Source organism: Opisthocomus hoazin, chromosome 4 (assembly GCF_030867145.1).
Source record: "Opisthocomus hoazin isolate bOpiHoa1 chromosome 4, bOpiHoa1.hap1, whole genome shotgun sequence".
Classification (NCBI taxonomy): domain Eukaryota; kingdom Metazoa; phylum Chordata; class Aves; order Opisthocomiformes; family Opisthocomidae; genus Opisthocomus; species Opisthocomus hoazin.
Window position 1 is genome coordinate 70359514 of NC_134417.1, and position 23817 is coordinate 70383330.

At 39.2% G+C, this 23817-nt stretch overlaps 1 protein-coding gene across 1 annotated transcript; it reads left to right on the forward strand.

Annotated features, from left to right (window-relative positions):
- Positions 1–477: 477 nt before the first annotated feature.
- SLC25A40 (solute carrier family 25 member 40) lies at positions 478–23179 on the forward strand. Its single transcript, XM_075419413.1, is given in 11 exon segments — positions 478–639; positions 2325–2385; positions 3482–3588; positions 5620–5687; positions 7385–7509; positions 8795–8873; positions 8875–8966; positions 13138–13247; positions 13545–13633; positions 15618–15694; positions 22256–23179. Coding segments are annotated over 11 exon segments (1017 nt in total). The 5' UTR covers positions 478–546; the 3' UTR covers positions 22372–23179.
- Positions 23180–23817: the final 638 nt, after the last annotated feature.

Genomic DNA, 23817 nt, shown 5'->3' on the forward strand with positions numbered 1-23817 from the left:
ATACTAGTTAGTCACTGTTCATTGCATGAGGAGCTCGCCAGGGACTAGTAGGCTGTGCCTGTTGGGTCAGCCAGGAGACCTCTCGGGGTTTTCTCACAGGAGTGATGGAAACAAGAGGAGGGCTAGATGAATTATTCTGCTGTGCTACAGTTTATGGACCACAGGCTGGGAATTTATCTTTGTACAGATTATTTACATACTCCTAAACCCTTTGTTGCAGCAACAGGTAACATATTAAATATTTATCTTGGTTTACAAAAAAATCTAAACATTGTAATTCATGTAAGTAGGATTTGGAAGATTTATTGTCATTGAGGAAACTTAGATTATTTACAAAAACATGGTGCAAATACTCTGATTTCAAAAAATTATGGAGATGCTTGTATACAAGTAGAAGACTAATATTTACATTATTGCTGCTTATACATAATGTATTAATCAAAATTTACCACGTTTTTTCCATTGATTTTTTTGCAAGTTTTGAGCATAGTCTTGCAATACGCTTTTCTGTTCCTTAACAGGTTTTTCTTCTCCAGGGATAAAGCCATGACTGGAATGAGTGATAGCGGCTTAGATAAAACAACCATTATTCAGCAAGCAATAGCCTCTTGTTGTGGAGCTATAATTACATCATTATTTGATAAGGCAAACTATCAAGCTTGCCACAGAGAGAATCTTTGCAACGTGACTACTCTTCAGGTTCACTCTGCACGGTGTCTGCATATACGTGGTTTATAAATTTCAACTGATATGTTTAACAAGGATTTTTTTGATAGTTTTCTCATAATTTTTTGTATTTTAACAAGTGTGGTTAATTGAAATATCTTCCACCCCCGATAATCCTTAACAATTTATGAAAATAAGAATAATTTTTATTAACTTTTCATTTCTATATATTTTTTTCCTTTTGGTATAGTAATTAATTGCTTTCTTTCTGCAAGAAACAAAATTAATAATAAAAATTAAATTCCATACTTCCTGCTGCTTACAAATAGATTTTAAATAAAAGTCTTCTTTACAGTACAAGACACAAATCCTGCAAGGCTGGCCCCAGTGACATGTCCCCTTCAGGTTACCACTTCAGTAGTAACATTAATTTGTTCTGCTGTGATATCTTACACTGTCAAAGCCTTTTATTGTTTTTTTTCCCCCCCTAAGCATTGCTTTTAAGGATAGCTTTTTGTTAGTCTTTTAAAATTCTGGATAGTCTGTGGAATCCATCTTCTGCTTCATATTTAGTCATCTCACTCGGGACCTCCTTCCCTATGCGTACCTAAGGAGGCATTGGTCTGTTAGAGTCAGCACTTCACGTCCCTTGGAGTTCTCCAAGCTCATTAGCTTATACTTTATCTTTCAGTTACTTTTTGGCTTAAGGTAGCCTTTGGTTCTGACTTTTAACACTGATTATGCTGCAGGGAAATGCGCAATTTTCTAAGCACGAAAATTTTTCCCCCCCAAAGTTTCCAAATTTTTGCAAAATAGGATTTTACAAGGCACCTGTCAAATTCATAGTCTTTTTATTTCGTCTTTATACCACGTGTCTGGTGATGTTAGGTCAAGTGGCAAGCAAAGCTACATCAGGCCTGTGGAATTCCCAAGATGGATTTCAACTGTGTGTACATAAGATCCCAGTGTTAAAAATTTTATCCTCACACGAGTGGGTTACACTAGGTTTTGCTTTATTCACAACTCAGAGTAGGGCCATCACTTCAGTGAGTGGCAAAGCTTAACTTGCTAGACCAGTTTATATACATTTATTAAACCGATTACATGAAGTCTAGAATCTTCATAAGTTTCTAAGCAACCGTTCCGTTCCTTTAAGTACATCATTTATTAAGTTCTTTCTATTCTTCTGTCTTCGTAGAATTCTCCCTCGCTGGTTTCAGGCCTTGCTTGGTTTCAGGGTCGTCTCGGCTTCTTTTGTGAATTCTGTTTGATACAATCCATACAATTAATTTCTATCCCAATTGCACGCATACACATTGTATGGTATCTTAACACAGCTGTGTTTACACAGCTGAATCTACGTTCTAGTTCTATGATTTTATTCTATAATCAATCTTTATAATCAATTTCTAACACCTAGCACAGTGTAGGGTGTTGGCATTTGAGACGGTTAGTAAATTAGAAAAGATACATATGGTCACTTGCAAACTATACAAGATTTGTAGTTCTCATTTTTTCCTCTGAGTACATTGTAAAACAGATCTCTTATTTTCTCTCTGGGAAGAAAAAAAGTCATAGAAATTCATGGTAAGGCATCTGTACACTTCTACGTTTTCAGGGCATGCAGGGTGTTTCTAAATGACTTCTGTTTTATTTTAGTAACTCCTCTTGACGTTATCAAAACTCGACTGCAAGCCCAAAGCAATCCATTCTCCAAAGGTAAATAAATGTGTAGTGTAATGGAGGACACAGTTTGCTTTTTGCTGTTGTATTTAGCTGGTAGTTATCATAACTCTGAGCTACAGAAAGTTTTTGTTTGTTTTGCAGTAGTTATGTTTGTTTCTTCAGCCTAAGTGGGGAAAAAGCCCTCCCATAAATACATAACCATTTTAAACAGGCTTTTTTCTGTCTTAGTATTTTCATTGTGGCAGAAGGTACAACTATTACTGAGCTGAGTTAAAAAAAAAAAGCTATTAATAAATAACTAAATATTTCATCAGAGGGCTTATGTGATCAGAATGCTGTATCAAAGTTCATCTCCTCCAGAAACCAGAGACTTCTGAAAAAGAGTAGTAAGTCTTACCTAAGTTACTTTCCACTTGGGTTCTGATTAGATGAAGATATTGTGCACTCAAAGATACACCAATGATTCCTACTATTTATTTGTAATTAATAAATGAGATTTAAAAGGAAAGGAGATGACGGGTGTTCCATATTGTATGTGGAGATAAATATATGCAGTCACGCTTGCTGTAAATCAGGAAAAATACTTGTGCCTTCTATCCTGTTTTGTTAGTAAATTCTGAACTCTTCAGAAATCTGAAAATGTGAAGCTCAAAGTATGTTTTTGTAACGGCAGTGATATTTCATCAGACATATTCAAAGCACATGATGTAGAAGAAATCATAAAGTACAGAGGATGATACAGTCTAACCTAAGACATAATACCGCCACTTGTAATGTGGATGCTGAGGCAACTTAAAGATTTAGAAGTCTGAAAGATGTTCACATAGTTACTTACAATAGTGACAATCAGGTCTGTTGCTGTTGTTAGCCTTCAGTGGATGGTAGTATAACATATACATGTCTCCTAGAGCCTGTGAGGGCAGTTTCATTTAGTCTGGCACTCCGAGGAGTACATTTGTTCCCTCTTTCCTTCTACCGAATCTGTCATCACTGACTTTCCAAGGTTATTCTGCCCCTCTGTGTCGAACTAGAGATAAATCTGTGTTGCCATTTTATCCAATTTGAAATTGCCTCTGAGTAAGAACAATCTTACAAGCATTAACTATATTCTTATACACCATTTTATTAGGAAAGTGTTTTGTATACTCCAGGGGTCTTATGGATCACATATGTGTTTGTGAGAATGGGGACAGCAAAGCATGGTATAAAAAACCTGGGCATTTCAAAGGGACATTGGTAAGAACATTCTACATTTATATAAAACTAAGCTGAAAATATTTCTAAGTGGCATACTGTAAATTTTTTTTTTTCAAATTCTGGGACAATCTGTTGTCATTTGAGAGGGTGTTAGTGTGGTTACCCTGTGTAATTTATGTGGTGATTAATGATACCTTCTACTTTCTACAAGAAAATACGTATTCCTTCCTTAAGACGAACAGGGGGGCGGCTGCACAGCTCTCCTCACAGGATGCTGGCTCTATGATTTTATTTTCTCTGCTTGAGCTATGTTGCCAAAAGTTGCTGATTGCAGGTACTGATTTTCTGTACCTGCTTACACAGCGCTTCTGTCCACAGATCTCCCAGTAGGCTCCTGAGCTGAATTAACAATGCAGATAGTGTTTTAAAGTTAAGTTCTTGTGTCAAGTTCTGGATCCATTGAAACTTGTAGGACTACCATTTTACCCAGGCACTTGAAGCAGACTTGCTGTCGGACACTGTGATGCTGCTTCATTAATCAAGATTTTGTTTGACTATGTCATTGAATTACACATGTGATCAGGGATTTTTCAGAATTAAATTTCTGAGAAGAACAAAAAGTTCATGCAAAATGTTTCTTGAGCGGTTTTAAAGTGTTATTTTTTTTTAAAGTAACTTCATCAGTTTGAATTTTTCAATCAACTTTACCATATAATTTTTAGAAAGTCGCCTAGTATTCTAATTTACATGAATTTATGTGTATTTTTACTGTGACAAGGTGATTCATAAAGAAGAATGACTATCTCATCATTTGATCTGCTTTATTTAAAAAAAAAAAAATGAAACAGTGCTGGGCAATTGTGCAGCAAAGAAAATTGCAGTGGACATAGTAGGCTTCCAGTGATAGGACTGTACAAATATTTTGCTGTATTTGCCCATATAGTTATTATAGTATATTAATATGCTGCTCAGTCACTGGATTTAGTTATGCCCTTTCTCCAGTCTTTTACCTATACCTTCCTGTACTGTAAATTTATTGAAGCTGGATCCTAAACATATAAACTAACTAGTACAGAATATATTTGGAGAAAACATAAAATACTGGTATGCCATTTTCTGTCTTTTTTTTTTTTCCTCTTAAGCGTCTTTTTTTGTCAAATCATGTTAGGACCTTTTAGGGTTTCTTGACTCCCTCTCAAAATTCCGTTTTTTTCAAGTCAGGCTTGTTTTAATAAATCATGTCTTTGTTTTCCCCATGCAACTTTTTACCTCAGTGGATCTGTCCATCAAGGCTGTCTCCTGTAAAGCTATTTGGCTTTTTCTTCCTGTGAGTTCTTTTTGTGATCTGTCTGGTGCTGTATCTTTTGAGGTCCTGTGATACTGTCTGGTTTCAGGCATGTTCTAACCCTTCAAATCTCAGCCTCTTCCCCCTAATGTTTAAGAGCATTAGGTATCCTAATATTAGGGAGTTTGTCTTTTTGGTGGTGATTTCAGTTGAATGACCTTCAAGGTTTAGTGTTCCTTTGCTGTCAGTGGTCTGGGAAATAAATGGGACAGCTGTGTTATTAATTGTAAGCTTGCAAGCATACAGCATAGTGTATACTCATTGCATATATGTGGTGACATTGTCAGAGAAAGCAAGTATTGAAGAATCATTGAGAGTTAATTGCTATTTCATGCCTAGAACTTTTGTTATGTATTAAAAAAATATATTAGTGGATTATTTTGGGGAAGTTTCCACAAGTTGCTGCTGTGATGTATTAGTTCTGAAAATAACTTATTCACAGGGCTGTCAGTTACTGATAAAAACTTACTACTTTGGTCTTTTAAAAATGGAAGGAAATTCTTAATTTTAATCACACAAATATTTCCCTTCAGCTCAGTGGAACTATTTGTGTGATTAAATATGATAGCTAGTGTTAGCAATTACAAAACTGGGATCTTACAATGATAAGCCACTTTAGAAATACACTTTTTAACATGCTAATTTTGTGTTTTGCCAGCTAAAATATATTGCTGAGTGCAAAAGTTTGTAGCTTTTTATTGCTTTTTGCCTGGTTGTATTTTTAGGACGCATTTGTGAAGATTATTCAAGTAGAGGGAATTAAATCGCTGTGGAGTGGACTTCCCCCAACACTGTAAGCTGAACGTTCTTCTTTTGGTCATGTTACCAATTATCATTAAAAAAAATTACTTCATTATTTAGACAAATTAGTATGTTTATTTCTAAGTGATTTTAAAAATTTGGTTAATTCTGAAGTTACAGATAATGATGTAATCAGTTTGATCAGAAACACCTAGCAACAGTATAATTTTTGGTAGATCTTGAGATTTCTCCTTGCAACTTCTTCAATATATTCTCAGTAGTTAAACAGAAACATCAGACTTTTCATTCTGCTTTTTAGAGATGGTATCCTTTCTGTAACCGGCCCCTTGATAGCATCATCGAATCATAGGATCAAAAATGGCTGTTAGAGAATGCTAGGCTTTGACAGGTATTTGCTTGTTACTAATGACTTGCAATAAGCAACACAGTTTTTTTCACAGACACTCCAGTGTTGCACCTCATTACCCATACTTAAATTTTTTAAAGACATCTAACTAGAATCTTCTTTATTCCAAAGAACTTTGTTGGTTTTTATCCTATCCAACATTATAATGGAAAACAGATAATTCATTTTCTCTCTGCAAGAGCAACTGATGTATTTAAACACTGCTATCTGATCTCCTCCTGGTCTTTTCTTCAGGCTAAAGAGCACCAAAGCGTTTTGTCTTTTTATACGTGTTAACTTGGTACAGGTAGTAATTAAGACCTCTACAATTATGTTCTCATCCATAAACAATACAAGAAAGTGGTCAGATCTAATGTGTATTGAAGTTGTGTCTTGTAAGACACAAAGTGTTGCCCAGTGAGAAAGCACGGGTACACTTTTTATCTGCACACAGCGCTCAGTATATAGGCATGAAAAAGCAAAGCCTGGTGGAGCTCAGGCCTCGTTATTTATCCCGCAGCATGTGGCAATTTCAATATATAAGACTTTAGGACCTAACTGAACTAAGAGTTCTGTATTTCAGCCAAGACAGTTTTTGCTTCAACGTTGTGTTCTGTACTCCAGCAGAGAAGAACAAACTTCTTGATTGGAGAGATGTACACAGTTTTTAAAAGAAGATCTAAACTGTGGCTTGTTGGTTTTCCAAGCATGACAATCTTCACTGTTTTTTGGTAGTGGTGGTACGTGCTCTATTGGTACAGATGTAACACAGAAATATAATTGCCATTTTATAGTAAGATGTGGTGCTTTACCCCGCTACTGAATGATTATAAGATCTAGCTGTTGTTATTGTAGTCTGTATGATGCTCAAATGGAAAGAGCTTATATTTACTCATCCCACATTGTCTTTCAAGTAGTGAGAATTGTAAATGTTGATTAAGATAGAGAAAATACTCCCAATTTTTACATGAATAAAAATTCAAGGTTAGTAGCTACTTCTGTAATGTTTTGTTTGGTTGCTTCATATTCAGATCTTTCAATTCCATTCCTTTATGAAAATAGTTTTGAAGCTGCTATGAAATAATTTTTCACTGAGATAATCCATCATCATTTTACTTATAGTTTTTCATAATGAAAGTAAAAACTAGAAAACTGGGAAGTCTGTGGATTTGAAACTCTGAACTAGAGGCAGTGAATCAAAGCTGTGGGATTAATGCTTTTTCTTCATCCATAGCACACAGCTGGAGATTTAACGTTTCCTTATTTAAGCAAAATATCGTTACAAGATCATTGACTTCATGCTCCTGCTTGTATTAATTTAGATTCCCTCACTTTTATTTAAGAATAATGGCACTTCCTACCACTGTAATCTATTTCACCTGCTGTGACCAACTGAGTGAAGCTCTGAAATCTAGACTGGGAAAGGACGATGAACACATTGCAGTTCTTGCAGGTTCCTTAAGCAGATGTAAGTTCTCATCCGTTTAAAGAGAAAACTGAAATAAAATACCTGTATGCTGTTTTCTGGGTTTTGTTTTGTTTTTAAAGTAAATTTGCTGTGGCTTTAAATGAGGGATAATCTCACACAGAGCTGGGTGTAGGAAGTAGTACTGTAACTACCCAGTATTTCTTGGGCAACAAAACCCTCTAACCTGGAATAATGTGATTTATTTTCGCTGTTGACATTTTCACTATGTTTGTAATTTGTTCAAAATTTTGTATTTCTAGAATTCTACCAAGGACAGTGTAATTTAAGTCTATTCTGCCACGAATCTAATAATAAACATCATTATTTTCTATAATGGAAGCTACATAGGTAATTACAAGGAAAATGAAAATGGGACTTGTACTGGTTTTACTGCCATATGATGTAAAGGGGACTGAATTTGTTTTTATATTTTCTTACTTTTGTTTATCTTTTTCCTCATCTATTTTTGTAGAAGTAGCTCAGGTCATATATTTTTAGGCTTTCTTAGAAGACTCTGAAGATGTAGTTCCATATTCTTCTTGTGACAACTATGGGTGGACTGGAAGATTAGTGGAAAAATAATTGTTATTCTGTGGTGATGTGGCATATTGTTCTTATGAGGTGGCTCCAGATTTTAAATTCACATGTCAAAGAAACCTTATCCCAGCACAGAAGAAAAGTTCTTAGATCTAGTAAAATTACTGAAGTCTTGTTAAGTGTGTGATGGGAGCTTGTTAGTGAGTGGTGACTCACTGATCTTTGCACCAGATGCAAGCAACTTACTTTATCAGATACAGATTGCTTGCTAAATATTCTTGATAGTTTAAAATAAGAACGGCAAAGATGGTTAGAAACCAATAAGAGCTTAATCTCTAACCATCACTTTTGTCCTTAACAAAAAACCCCTAAACCCCAAGCTCACTTTCCTCAAGTTACACTTTAAAATGGCAAGTATTGAAAATGAAAACTTTGTAAGTACTTGAAATTTTCAGTGTATGTATGTAATAAATCTGAAAATTAGGATTCTTAACACGTTACGTGGATTACAACATGCCAGTACTGAAGAAAGGTAGGTAGCTTGTGTGGCCTGAAAGTTTAGGTACTGTGAATAGATACGGTATTCTTACTGGAAGAGGAAATTTAGTTGGGGAATTATTTCAGGGAAAATGGGAGAGTTGAAAGGAATAAAATATATAAAGCAAGGTGAGACCTGACTTTAATGTTCAGGAAATATTACTAGTAAATGTTCATTTAAAAAAAAAGCCCACGTTGTTCTCATTTGCAGTAGCTGCAGTTACCATGGTGAGCCCCCTGGAGCTGATCAGAACTAGAATGCAGTATCGCAAGTTGTCCTACAAGCAACTCTGCACGTGTCAGCAGTAAAGTGGCTACAGATGGGTGGTTTTCCCTGTGGAGAGGCTGGAGTTCTACTATTCTGAGAGATGTACCTTTCTCAGGTAGGGTTTGTTTTCCATGCAAGTTTGTGTTATGTCAGAAGATACGTTTATGCGTAACTCCATTAGACTTTGTGTTTTTAGGTGGTTTTAATGGTTAGCTTTAAGAATGACTGTCTGTGGTTTTAGGTGGTTTTAATGGTTAGCTTTAAGAATGACTGTCTGTGGTTTTAGGTGATTTTAATGGTTAACTTTAAGAATGACTGAGATTTACTTGTTCTCTTTTGAGTGTTTTTCTTTATAAATTCTTTGAGGACCTGCTTTTTTCCCCCATTTTGTTTGTGCATACCATCTAGGGTTCGTTGTTACGTTCCGTTTTTCTGTGCTTAGACTGTTTCTTCGCATCTTTAGCTTATGCAATGACTGTTTTTGAAGACTTCCAGTAGGAAACTTTCTGTGATAGGTATAGTGGCTATTTTCTTATAAAAAAACATGCTGTATCTAAGTGTTCTGATGCTTAATTTGGAGAATATGTACAAAGAGAGAGTGACACAGTAATGCTTCACAAATTTTTGTTAGCAAGATGAATTAGTTTGTATAACAAAAAACATGAAGCTAGAGCACCACTTGTTAGCAAAACTCCAAAGCTGAAAGTCTAGAAGATGGAAGCTCTGATGCAGAGCTTAGGTAGTCTTAGGGCTGTTCCTTAAGATGACTGGGACAGAGAAGGTCACAGAATCACAGAATGGTGGTGGTTGGAAGGGACCTCTGTAGGTCATCTAGTCCAACCCTCCTGCCGAAGCAGGGTCACCTACAGCAGGCTGCACAGGACCTGTCCAGGCGGGTCTTGAATATCTCCAGAGAAGGAGACTCCACAACCTCCCTGGGCAGCCTGTTCCAGTGCTCCATCACCCTCAGAGGGAAGAAGTTCTTCCTCATGTTCAGATGGAACTTCCTGTGCCTCAGTTTGTGCCCATTGCCCCTTGTCCTGTCACTGGGCACCACTGAAAAGAGCTTGGCCCCATCCTCCTGACACCCACCCTTCAGATATTTATAAGCATTTATTAGGTCCCCTCGCAGCCTTCTCTTCTTCAGGCTGAACAAGCCCAGCTCCCTCAGCCTCTCCTCGTAGGGAAGATGTTCCAGTCCCCTCATCATCCTTGTAGCCCTCCGCTGGACTCTCTCCAGTAGCTCTTCATCTTTCTTGAACTGGGGAGCCCAGAACTGGACACAGTACTCCAGATGAGGCCTCACTAGGGCAGTGTAGAGGGGAAGGAGAACCTCCCTCGTCCTGCTGGCCACACTCTTCTTGATGCACCCCAGGATGCCATTGGCCTTCTTGGCAGCCAGGGCACACTGCTGGCTCATGGTTAACCTGTCATCCACCAGGACGCCCAGGTCCCTCTCCACAGAGCTGCTCTCCAGCAGGTACACCCCAAGCCTGTACTGATGCATGGGGCTGTTCCTCCCCAGTCATATGTTCTCTCTTTTTGTCACAGCTCTGCTATGTTGTGAGCTACAGAGGAGACTGCTAAAGGACTTGTTAATGCCAGTGGTGAAAGCCCCTGTCTCTCTGAGGCCTGTTTTTGTCAGAGAATTTGTGGATCATCAGGCATCAATTGTACTTGCAGCCGTTTCTGTCCTTCAGATTGTACCAGGAATAACACTTTTGAACACCTTGTGTTGGCCCAGAAAAATCCTTCAAACCTATTTTTGGAGGCAGACAACCCTTGAAATATTTGACCTGCTATCTTTGTTCTCCTACTTAATTCTTAAAATAATCTGATGTCTAATTTAATTTGTGATTCCAAACCGTCTAGTTTAGACTCTTGTGGGATTTGAGCACATTTAGATGTGCACCTGGAGTCAATTTTAAATTGTCTGTGAACCAAACCAATGCATGGTAAGTGGGGGTGAGTAGGATATTTAGTTTCAAATTGCTCTTAGCAGTTCAGTGAGCTAAAAGACCTAAGTTATTTCAGCTGTTTTCAGAATGAATAGTACTCTGTTTTCTTTAACTTTGCTACTGGTAGTTGTTTGAAGATTGTCATTGGACTGTATTTCCTACTTAATGATCCTGTTACTTGATGGGACTTCATTTAGCCTTCTGTGATAGGGAAGGCTTCTGAACCTATGGAAACACACCTTCTCTGAGGCAAAAGATAAATGTCAAAATTAATCTGAACCTTTTGCCCAAAGTGCTTCCTATTCAATATTTATTTTTTAATTTACCTATTTTTCTTTTCTGCCAAATGCATCTTTCTCTTTAGCTGTTCTGCTAAGGGAACTCTAAAATTCTTCATCTAATTTCTGTTTTCTGACTTCAGGTAGAAACTCTTGTCTTACTGATTTTTGTCTGTACTAATGTGGCAGGAGCTTGTGATCTTCCTTCCCTCTGCTGCCTTTAACAGAGTGGGAAGATCAGAGGATGGTGAGGGAGTGCACAAAGATGAGGGTACTAAGGTGATGTGTGTGCGTTCTTCTCGGCCCTTTTCAGATTCTTGTGTCCATGCTTGCTGTTCCTCCACTGGTCCAAGCTGATTTTAAGTCGGTCTCCACACTGCGCTGGCATTCACTTCAGAGCTAGCAGGCACTTGTCTGTGCCCCGTGTTTCGTAGGCGTCATAGGGTGCTGGAAAGGTAGAGGCACAGGTTAGTGGGCAGTTACTGCCTTATAAGTTAAGGGCTATTGTTAAAGAGCTGGAAGTGAGCAGGCAGATAATGCGTGAGTAAAGGAGAAAGTATTTTTCAAAGAAACAAAATTAAATGCCACAAAACTCTGGTTATACAAAGCTAAGGATGCTTGATGCCGCTTAATGCCTTTTCCAAATGTGTTTTCTGATTATTTTTTTCCTTATAAATACTCTATGCAGTTAAGATATGCTCCCTTAATACCTTCACTCTTAGGTCTTCTTTCTGAATGATGCCCCAACAGCATCATGGTTTCTGGTGTTCTCTCAGCACAGTCTGTGCCTTTGCTGCAGTTAGCTCAAGTTACCTCTTTCAAGGGAATTCAAATCAATGCAACAATTTATCTTGAGAAAGCAGCTCCTTTGTGAAAACTGACTCCAGCAGCACAGGGTGATTAGAATACCACTGCGTTACTAGCCCAAGTGAGAATGATAAACTTCCAGCATGTTCCGTGAGAGGCTGGCTAGACTGAATAAAACTTCAGCTGCAAATGTTTATCAGAACGAGACCTGGGTTAACAATAATATTTGAGTCATTCTTTAAGTAGCACTGCAGAGAATATAAACATAAAAAGTATACAGTCTTGCAGGTGCTTAAGAAAAGTTTTGGATTTAGATAATTTATATTAAATTAGGGTTACATACACTTCAATAATAGGTTTTCTTCAAGCCCTGGGGATGCCTCCTGAGCTACTGCCTGCATTTACTTTTGCAAAATGTTGGAGGCCAGGTATATGTGCTGGCAGTCTTTATGGCAAGAGAATACTTTAGTATTTCTCTGCTGGCACAACCTCTGGAACTCAGTGCTGAATGAGGCACAGTTATCTTTTAGGATATGCAGCTGTCATTCGCAGTATTTACTTGACCAACTGCCACAAGAAATCACTCTATAATTCAGCCCAGTAGCATATAGTTTAGAGTTTCAGTTAGAACGCAGGAATGCAGTTTAGTTCAGCAGCTGAAAACAGAAACATGTTATTCCTAAAAACTGTTCATCAGACTTGCCCTTGACAGTCCTCACAGAGGCATTCCCCCCTTAGTAATTCCAGAGAGCAAAACTGTATTTCGTGGTTCTCAGAATTAAACTTTACAGTCTGTCCCCTAGAAGAATGAGGCAGTCCTGAGCAACCTTTCATTTTGTGTGAAACACATTTTTGTAGAATTAGTGAGATATATTAAATGTGTGAAATATGCCTGAAAAAATAGCAAATAATTAAAGCCTACATTTTTATTTATGTTAGATTGAATTTTAAAAAATCAGTTATGTGAGTTTGTAGTGCTTGGGTTGATGTAAGAGTTATGGGAATGACAAAATGATTAGGCTAATTTGTATCATGTGAAGAAATTTGGAATGTGGAGCTAAGGGGGACAAGGCAGTCTGTCTATGGATCATCAGAGTGAACACTTTTAATTTGCTTTCATCTTTTGTTTCTTTTTGCTCCCGTTGCCACAGTAGAATTTTTGCATCTGTATTTGATAAAAGCATTTCTGTAGTTGACATACAAATGTAGTTTGTAATACAAGTTTATTTTTTTATAACCATAGCAATGTACTGGTATAATTATGAATGTTTCAAGAAGATGATGTATAAGGAAGTTGGTGCACATGAACCAACATTTTTTATTGCTTTTACTTCAGGAGCAGCATCTGGCTCTGTAGTACATATTTTTGTTTCTCTTTATTATTATCAACTATTTAGAAGAGGTATGATTTTATATGATTTTCTCAGAAGTGGTGTAGGTTTTGGGGTGCATCTACTTTGAATACACATGGTCTGGTGTTCAAGCTGATTAGGGATATCTGAATAAATTACAGGGTTCTGAAATACAAGACTTTTAATAGTATCAGGCACTTGGAATATAAAATCTAGTTTTAAACTGTGTGCTCTTTAATTAAAAAAAAATTAAATTTTAATTGTTTGTGGTCTGACATTAAAACTGATTTCCTGATAGATCGCAGCTGTCATAACTCTGCCATTTGATGTAGTGAAAACACATAGGCAGACTGAACTTTGGGAGTGTGAGACCTTAAAAAGTAAGTTGCTGACAGGGAGAAGAAAAACCTATAATGTTTGAAAAAATAAAACCTAATGTTTGGGTATATAAACTTTTGGTGGGAATTTTAAATATTTGTCTCTTCTTTTAATGTTTATCTAAAAATACTATCACTAAGACCTTTTCTTCTCCAAAGTGTAACATCTCATAGGATATTTTTTATCTCCTAGGATAAATACAGTATTTCATGAATGGCATGGAGGAGGGAAAAGGTGTGAGTTCAGTATCATTTAGGTTAATAAGATGGCATAAAATATAAACAGAAAAATCCAGAGCTATTACATTGAGGGAGACCAATTGCACATTTGTATACTTTTAAAGTAAGATATTTAAATAGGAAAAAAATTGATTTATTATTAAACATTCAGGTGAACAGTGATCTATTGAAAAAGACTTTTGAGTTGATAAAAATAACATGATAAAATGTTTGCTTGCTCCTTTATAATAATATTCTTCTTTTGTTAAGTATTAGGCTAGAGAGAGAAAGCACTGTGCTCAGGTTGTATAGTTTTTACCTTCTTTTTGTGTGGTTTCAAATAAGTTATTTTTGAGTGAATATCCTATTATTGTATTAGTGAATATCCTAATAGCTTTAAAGGATGAAAGAGGAAGGAAGTTTCTTTTTTTGTTCTGTGTTTAGTAGCACTACTGCATTTTATGCAAATTCAAGTTGTATCTAAACCCTTTTTTTTTGCATTGCTTGGGACCTGGACCAGTGAGGGACTTTCATTAACTTAAATAAATGTTAGATCATGGCTCTAAGATTACAGACCAGTAATAAGGCTGAGTACCCAAACAGTTTCTGCCTAGAAACTAATTTGAAGTCCCTAGTGCAGAAAGATGTTATGCTTTTTGGCATGAGGTTTCATTTGCTAAGGCTTTTTTTTTCTTTTTTGCTTCAAAAAAACATATTTATGTTTCATTGCAGAACAGACAAAGATCAAAAAAGCTTTAAATAGAAATAGTTACTGTGTTTCAATTCTTCCCTTGTGCTAATGAGTATTAGAATTCATTGCTAACACCACTTTGAATCACAGGTAGCTGCTATATATTTATTTGGATGATATTAACTAGATTAATATATGTTTAAAATTTCATTATGGTTATCTATAATTTGTACTGGTTTAATTCTTTCCAAATCCAGTTGCTGTTAGAGTTGGACACTGACTTTGCATCTACATATTGTCCTTCTGGCTGCAAAAATATTTTGTGGCTTCCAGACGCTGTAGGAAGTTCCTGCTGAATGTATTCTAAGAAACTGTTTTAACTTTCATCTAGAAAAATTTTCTTAGCCGCTTTCATATTACATGTGAAAGCAGCATATGCAGAGTGAAATAGCACAAAAAAAATTCCTCCGTTTAAAACAGTTGCGATGCAGATTGCTTCTTGATGCTGCTGCAGTAAGGTTGTTTATGGTATGTAATTTAGCTCTACAAGGGACTTCGATCCACATCTCATAGACCTGGGGGGAATTTGATTTTTGTAAACTTAGACATAAGGTGTAGTGTCCTAGCTTAATCATATTCTTATGATTCATTCTTATGATACCAATTCTCAAAACTTACGTTTACATTCAGTTCACCAGAAGGTCAAGTTCTTGATTAAAAATCTGAATTCTGATCACTTTTTAGCTGCATGTATGAAGTGCCATGGAGAGGGACTGACTCATTTGAGAGCTAGTTGACTTGAACCGTATCAGTTACTCTAGTAAGGAATATTGTCTCTGTTCTTATGTCTTACTCCAGGCATTACTACAGGTTTTTCCATGTCATGCTTTTTTAACTTGAGTATTGTATAAATTTGCATACTGTATGAATTTAACATCCTGTATAAATAGTGTGGAAAAAATTAACATAAAAATAATTAAACCTAAAAATTACACCTATTACTGTCTCTGATTTCTAAAAATATTCTTGTGTGGCACCATATATATTGCTTAATTCACTGTTTTCTTGTACTATATTGAGTTCCACAGAGGGAGTGTACATCAACCTGGGCAGTTATGAGGAAAATTTTCGCTAAAAACAGGATTACTGGATTATTTGCTGGTAAATCTTTTGATATCTTTCTAAAAAAACCCCACACTAGAGAGACAGTTTTTTTAACCAGTAACAAGCGATTATAGATGTTAACATGCATAAATTATGTAATATTTCCATCTCTGTGAACACTGACAGTTATGGAATAGTTGGCATATATAAAGCAACAGACATGTATACATACAGAGAGAACTTTGGTAATCTCTTCACAAGTTACTAAACTACAGCTGTCCCAGATGGACACAATTTATTTAAAAAATAGAGGGGCTGAGCCTGACAAATAGGCTGGATTGGCAATTAAAAATGGTGTGAAACAGTTCAGTTCAGGAACTATGTTTTTTCAGGTTTAAATAATTTGTTGATTTCTGAAACTGTAAGGCTTGGGTTTTTCAGACAGAATTGCTACAAAGGAAATTTAATGGATTGTAGGTTTGGAAGCTACACTATGGAGGTGCATTTAGACTGAGAAAGTTTCTTAGGTTCATTTTTTAGTCCAGTGCTAAAAATTTCCAAACTGTCAGTACTTTTGCATCACCTATATTTAGGAATAGCCATCCTAATTTCTGTTCTTCATTTCATAGTAGTTTCTATACTCAACTTTTTTGGTTCTTTCTGTCTCAGAAACAGAGCTTAAGCTTCAGTGTTATTTTCCCGTCTCCCTTCTTAGTCTTTGAAGAAGATGCATTACTGAGAATCCAGGAAGTCTGAGTATGGAATAGATATTTTGAAGTAGAATTCACATGATAAAATACTGTTACTGGCCTGTGGAATACTAGGCCCAGGATAGATCCCATCTGACATGATTTTCTGACAAACTAGAAACACTATTTAACATCTTTGTTAGATTTGTATGTTTAAACAGATGGAGAAATGCAATCTTGACAGTTTGAGTTCTGAATGAGTCAACGAGTTTTAAAAATTTTATTTGTACATTATCTCGTGTACTCACATGAGTGTACATGTCTTACCTGACTTTCTTACCCTCACTGAACCCACTGAGCGGTGACTGCTGCCCAGCTGTGTCCTCTGTTCAGCCCATCAGTGCATAGTTCCGTAGGTAGCTGGTGCTGTTTCGGTTTCTCTGAGCTATTCGGTAAGACATGATGCCACTGTTAAGACCCCATTTAGCTGTGTAATTACTTGATGTATTTTATTTTTCTTCTTGCATGGACTGTCTTGAAGACTGTCTTTTCGTGTTATTGATCACTTTTTAGCCCTGGACTATGTGCAGTAGTTATTTCTACTGCTGACCAACACAGATGTATCCCTGACCATCATAAGATGTCTTGGCCATATGAACCCTGTATATTTACAGAACAGTAAAGAAACCCCCAGGAATACCTTCTGGTGTCTTATTCAAATCCTGGCGACTCTCTGAAACCAGTGAGCCCTACCTAATCGTATGACCTAATTCTTGGTACTAACTCAAAACCTCCAGCATCAAAGCTGGCTGTTTCCCTGAGAGGTCCCAGCAGGAAATACTATTCCCCCTTATTTTCGTCATTATGGGTCAATTGTGTCAGGACCTCCTGGCATCAAGGAGTGATCACAGAGGCTCCTGAGACCTCATGAGACATAATTATGAGTGTCTTTTCCACTGCATGACCAAACTGCCCTGGCCAGAACAAGGACTTTGTGAGCTAGCAAGTGTGACATAAGAGACAAAACTGACATTCCAGCATTGGAGGAAAAGTCCCTCACTGTTACCTCATTCTGAAACTGAGGACTTCTTTTAATTCTTAAGATCTTTCAGGGAATGTTCCACTTCTGTAGTTAACAAAGAGGATTGACTCCCTTCTCAGATAATCACCAGTCGTTTCAGTAATTCATGGTGGATTTAGCCAGATCCCCGAATATTCTTTTGGAGAATGACATGGAATTTTTTTCACAGATGTGTAGATATTTGGCAGCAGCTGTCATGGATCCTGATAGACTCCAAGAGGTTTTTACTTGGCATGCTCTGTTAAGCGAAGCAGGAGGAAAAGACGGGGTTTCCCAGAAACTGGAGTTCTTGCAGTCTCATCCATTGTGTCTGAAGTAGCCATAGAAGACAAGTTGTGTTTCTATTTGCAAATCTGGTAACTGAAACCAAAAGTATTTTTGATAGTTTAGCTATATGCCGCTCTTCCCACCCCAATTTCCTCTCTGCAACTACCAGATACTCTTTACCCCATATGCACAGAAATTTCTCCAGTAACTAAACTAAATGTCTGTGTACGCTGGGAGAACTTTGTGATGAAATACGGTAGGCCCAACTAGTCTTTAGGACAACCTGCAAGATCACAGAATCATAAAATCATAAAATCATAGGTTGGAAAAGACCTCTAAGATCATCAAGTCCAACCGACAACCCAACACCACCATGCCTACTAAACCATATCCCAAAGTGCCACATCTACACGTTTTTTTAACATCTCCAGGGATGGGGACTCCACCACTTCCCTGGGCAGCCTGTTCCAATACCTGACCACTCTTTCAGTAAAGAAATTTTTCCTAATATCTAATCTAAACCTCCCCTGATGCCACTTGAGGCCATTGCCTCTTGTCCTCTTGCTAGTTAGCTGGGAGAAGAGATCAACACCCGCCTCACTACAACCTCCTTTTAGGTACTCGTAGAGAGCAATAAGATCCCCCCTCATCGTCCTCTTCTCCAGACTAAACAGCCCCAGCTCCCTCAGCTGCTCCTTGTAAGACTTGTTCTCTAAACTCTTCACCAGCCTCAGTGCCCTTCTCTGGACATGCTCCAGCACCTCAATGTCCTTCTTGTAGTGAGGGGCCCAAAACTCAATACAACACTCGAGGTGTGTCCTCACCAGTGCCGAGTACAGGGGCACGATCACCTCCCTACTGCTGCTGGCCACACTATTCCTGATACAAGCCAGGATGCTGTTGGTCTTCTTGGCCACCTGGGCACACTGCTGGCTCATGTTCAGCCGGCTGTCGACCAACACCCCAAGATCTTTTTCCACTGGGCAGCTTTCCAGCCACTCTTCCCCAAGCCTGTAGCATTGCATGGGGTTGTTGTGACCCAAGTGCAGGACCCAGCATTTGGCCTTATTGAACCTCATACAGTTGGCCTTGGCCCATTGATCCAGCCTGCCCAGATTCCTCTGCAGAGACTTCCTACCCTCAAGCAAATCGACACTCCCACCCAACTTGGTGTCATCTGCAGCCTTACTGAGGGAGCACTCAACCCACTCATCCAGATCATTGATACGGATGTTAAACAAGACCAGACCCAAAACTGAGCCCTGGGAAACACCACTCATGACTGACCGCCAGCTGGATTTAACTCCATTCAGCACCACTCTGCGCTCGGCCATTCAGCCAGTTCTTTATCCAGCAGAGAGTACACCCTTCCAAACCATGGGCAGCTGGTTTCTCCAGGAGGATGCTGTGGGGAACAGATGGAGCTGGAACAAGCACTACCATCCTAATGGGAAGGTCTTCTCAGCTGTAAAGTTTAGCATGCCTGAGGAATTCAGGTTTTAGTAGAAAATTTGCCTCTCTGGGAGAACATTATTGAAATAAAAAAATTATCAAGGCTTCACTTCTTGAAGATTTTCGTACAATTTTTAGATCATTTGGTGTTGTATCTACTGTCCCTCAGGAGATACAATATTGCAGCTCGGTAGCAAGCAGAGCCTGAGACCAGACCATGCTCAAGCTCCTGCCTCTAGAGCAGTCACAGTATGAGACTACTGCTATTAGCATCTCTTCCATGGAGCTACCAACTCTCTGTCAGCAAACCTGAAGATTCCATTGGGAGGTTCCAATTATTCTTCTCACGATTGCCATTCCCTCTTTCTCTTCTTCTCATTTCTTTCTCTTTTATGTTGGAATAGATCCCTACAACTTACTAAACATCACAGCAGATACCTTGAGCTCTTGAGACACAAAGAACTTTATGGCATATAACTTGTTTCTTTTCAGTCTCTCAATACATTATTTCTTCTTTCTGTGAGAGTCTGCCTGAAGTGGAAATGTTTGTGTTCTGAATGGAAGGCATTTTTAAAGTAGACTTGTCTATGCCTTGGTATTTCATAGAGGAATGGGGGTGTTGGGGACAATTTGAATGGGGAAGGCCGAAAGTTTTCATCCATGGGTTGAAGCGCAGTAGTATGGTGGCTACGGAGCCATTTGAGAAAGACGCTGGTATGTTCCTTTGGCTCTTCTAGGTGTTTATTTTTGTACCTTACAGAAAGTGATATTTTATATCTGACTTTCCAAAATACTTGTGCTTCTCTGTGGTTCATCACCATCATCAAGTTTGTCTTAACAAACATCAGGGCGTTTAGCAAGAGGTCTGCAGTCATTTCAGCCCACAGTGAATGAAATACAGTATTTTTTCCTGGATGGTGGCTTGGTATGAGGTTCCTAGTTCCTCCAACCTACCTATAACTGGACATTCTTCCACCATTCAAAGAAATGCATTTCATGGTGAATGCTTACAAGTTTTGCTTCACGCTGCTCAGTCTACGATTCAGACCCAAGTAAATATGAATATGGAGGTTCCCGTGTTACACTTTGGGAGTGCACATGTATGCTGTGCTGTGATTATTGGTTAATGGAGTTCTTCGAGACCTGCCATCCACAAGTGTGCTCTGTATCTACCTTCTCTCCCTTTCCTGTGTTGTGGCCGAATGAGAATTAAGAGGAAGCTCAGGCGGTGCTAGGCATTTCCCACTCTGTGTACCTGAGTATGCACAAAGGCAGTCGGGGATTGCTGCCACATGTGACAGGAGCTGAGAGAATGAGTCTCCAGCCTCACGTGACAGTCCAAATGGATAGTCACTGTGTTAATGTTCAAGCTGATTACACATCCTCAAGAATTCTAATTACTGGTTCATATCTTTTTGTGAAGTACAACTATCATTCATTAAACAAAAGCAAATCTTTACCTGGGGGTGAAACTTTGCCTTCGCTGAATACGTACATTCAGGTAGTTCTAGCAATAATTTACTAGCCCAAGTATCACCAGACTAACCCAGTATCACTTCTTAACTAAACTGTGTTTAAAGTGTTTTGTTTTTGAATATCCTCCTTTCTATGTATGGCAACAGGAGACTGAAAATTCAGCCTTGAAGGCGTATAAAATGTTTGTCTCTGTGTCCACCTCAGGATGCTCATCTCCCAGCTGCCCTGCGCCTGCTTACTTCCCTAGCACGTGTAGTTCAGCTCCCCCCACGCCCATCTCCCAGGCTGCAGGGGAAGAGATTCCCAGGTCCTTCTGTCTTCAGCAAGTCTACTCGTGGGGCGAGGCCGCTGCTGTCCTGTTCCGTGGAACGGCTGGGGCAATGCTCTGTCCTTCATAATGCACACATGTTGTCATGTGTGCCTCTGGCAGCTTAAGCGGGAAACGACAAAACAGTGAGATTAAAACAATACGGAGATAAAAGCCTGCAGTAGCTCATACTTCAATGAACAACTGCAAGAGACATTCCAAACCCAGGGTACATTGCAGTCTTGACAGCACTGCCGGGGTTCTGTGGGGTCCTTCGTGTGAATGGCTACACAGCTGCTTGCAAGACTTGTGTTTGCTGAAAGAGATTAAATTGCTTTACTTCCTGTACAGTGATGACATAGCTGTGTAACAGGATTTGCACTGTCAGCAGAATGCAAGACACGACAAAGTATCAATAGCGTTAGACATTTTGGGTGGAATTTAGGTCATAGCTTCGGATACCTACTTTTAGCTCTTGACGTGTGAGTAGCGGGGTGTAGAGACGTCCTCTTGATCAGCCCCTGTCTCAGTTCAGTCGCCCACACCTAAGTGAGATGACGGGACTTTCCACCTGGCTTCCTGCTGCTGTTTCAAAGCGACACAAGTTTGCCGTAGCTCATGCGTCATCTGCACTAGGTCCACGCAGGCGCCTTTGCGTTTCAAGAGGAAGGAGATGGGTGTGTGCAGATGCGTGGATTCAGCCTTATTTTCCTACCTGTAGCTAAACTGAGTCACTTCCTAAACTCCACTGACAAGATCACAGTTGATTGTCATGGGAGGCATTTAATGCCAAAATTCTGTCGTTCATAGACGAGAGCAGGCTCCTTCCGTTTCAGTAAAGGTGCTGTAGGTCCCAGCAGACAGCAGCAGGGGAATCGTGCTTTTTACCGAGCAGTTGGCTTGAAGGGTGGAGGCCCGCACCTATGGCAGAGGGCACAGCCCAGCACGGTTCCCGAGCCCCTTCCTCCCTAACTGTATCCATTCCAGCGCTCAGGGCTTCCTGGACCTCTCGTCGTCCCACCGGAGGTCACCAGCCTCTGCTCGTCCTGCAGAGCAGGGAGGTTGCACTTGACACCCTGAGGAGGGCTCGCAGGTTGTGCCCAGGGCCACCCCATCTGTGCTGGGGCAGAGCAGCCCCGCGGGGCAAGGGGCTCCACCCCCATGGCCACAGCGGTCATGCCTGCAGCCAGTAATTCCAGTATTTTGGGGAATGCGGACAGGCAGAAGCCCGGCTCTACGCCGATACGCTGCGGTATCAACGTGTCGTGACCACTAAGTGGTACTGCAGTGCTTCCGTCTGAAAACAGATGCTTAATCGTGACTACTTTCCCTTCTCTTCCGGGCAGGTATTGTGCCACGGCTGTTTAAAGTTGCTCCTGCTTGTGCCATCATGATCAACATATATGAATATGGAAAGTCTTTCTTTTCTCATTTAAATGAAAAAACGAACCAATGTCCTTAATTCTCCTTCATCCGATTGCATGAAGTCAAAATATATGGTGAAATATATTGTGCCAAATTTGAATCCGTCAAGGTGTTTTCTAGAATTCCCAGTGAATTTCTGCCATTACATTTGGTAACTAAATACAGCTTCCTTTTTAACTGCTTCACAAAGGGTGAATTCACTTTTTCTTTTTTCTTAAGACTAAGAAAATATCAAATATTCAAAATATATCAAATATTCAAAATAGAAACTATTACTGAAGATTTTGTGACTTCTTTTACAGCTAGAGAAAAAAGAAGGAAAGAAGGGAGAACAGAAAAAAAGAAAGGTGCTCTGACTGTGATGATGGATGGAGCACTGAAGAATAACCACTGCTGCTGTGTTAATTTTTAGTCTGACTAAAGATTGTTGTTGGGTATCTAAAATGATTTTTAGAAAATGTTTTGGGCTTCCAATTGTACGATATGATTATTGCTCCATAAGGAGGTTGATATAGAATGAATTCATTTATTCTCACGTGTTTAATTCTGTGCATTTTGTTATTTGCAGCTCTGTATTTTGTGTAAATACATGTTACAAATAGTCTTCAGCTTCGTCTCAGGCTTATTTAAAATGAAAGATGCTTTAGGTTAAACTGGAAAAAGTACCTCGTGCTCATCAGAAACCCAGAGAGCATGGTGAGCACATCGATGGGTGCTGCAGCGGCTTTTCAGTTTAAGGTAACGCCCTAAGAAATGCAGGCCCACGCAGGCACTGAAGCCAACTGCCTGACCGGGTGTGCAGGTGTTTGGGAGGTGCAAGCTGTCACCATCACCAAGCTCCAAGGCAGGGCCAGGCTCCCTGCTGGGCCCGGGCCCCGTGCACAGCTTCTGTGGGGTCAACCTGACAGTGAAGGCCCAGTCTGCTGCCACAGGCAGAGGTGGTTCCATGCCAGTTCAACTCCATCTGAAGGCAAAAGCACATTTAGTTTGTTACTACAGACGCAGCCGCTGTCTGTTACGGTGTGCTGCACATGCGTCGTACCAACAGTTGCAGCATCTCCCTTGCACTTGACTTGCTGAATCAGAGCTTCCTCTGTATTTTGTTGGGTATTACTATTTTTTAACTACCCTCACTACATCCCTTCTTTAATGCAGTTTCAATAAAGTGGTTGAATTTTATTTTTTGTGTATTTTAACGAGGGTGTGTACTGGTACAAAGGGTCATCAAGACACCCCTTTTCGGCTGTTCTTTACCCAAGAGCTGGACTTCAGTCCTGTTCTGCTATGAAGGCAGCCCAGCATGCATTTGGCCTTGGGGAAAATTCACCGCACGCTCAAAAATGCTCCAGTTGTAAAGACATTAGGTACGTGACAGCACACAGCGCAGGCAAGAGGCACTGCTGCAGGAGATACTTGACAGTGTTCCCCCATTGCGATTTTCACAGTAATTTTACACTACTCCCTCAAAATAAGGCCTCAAAGA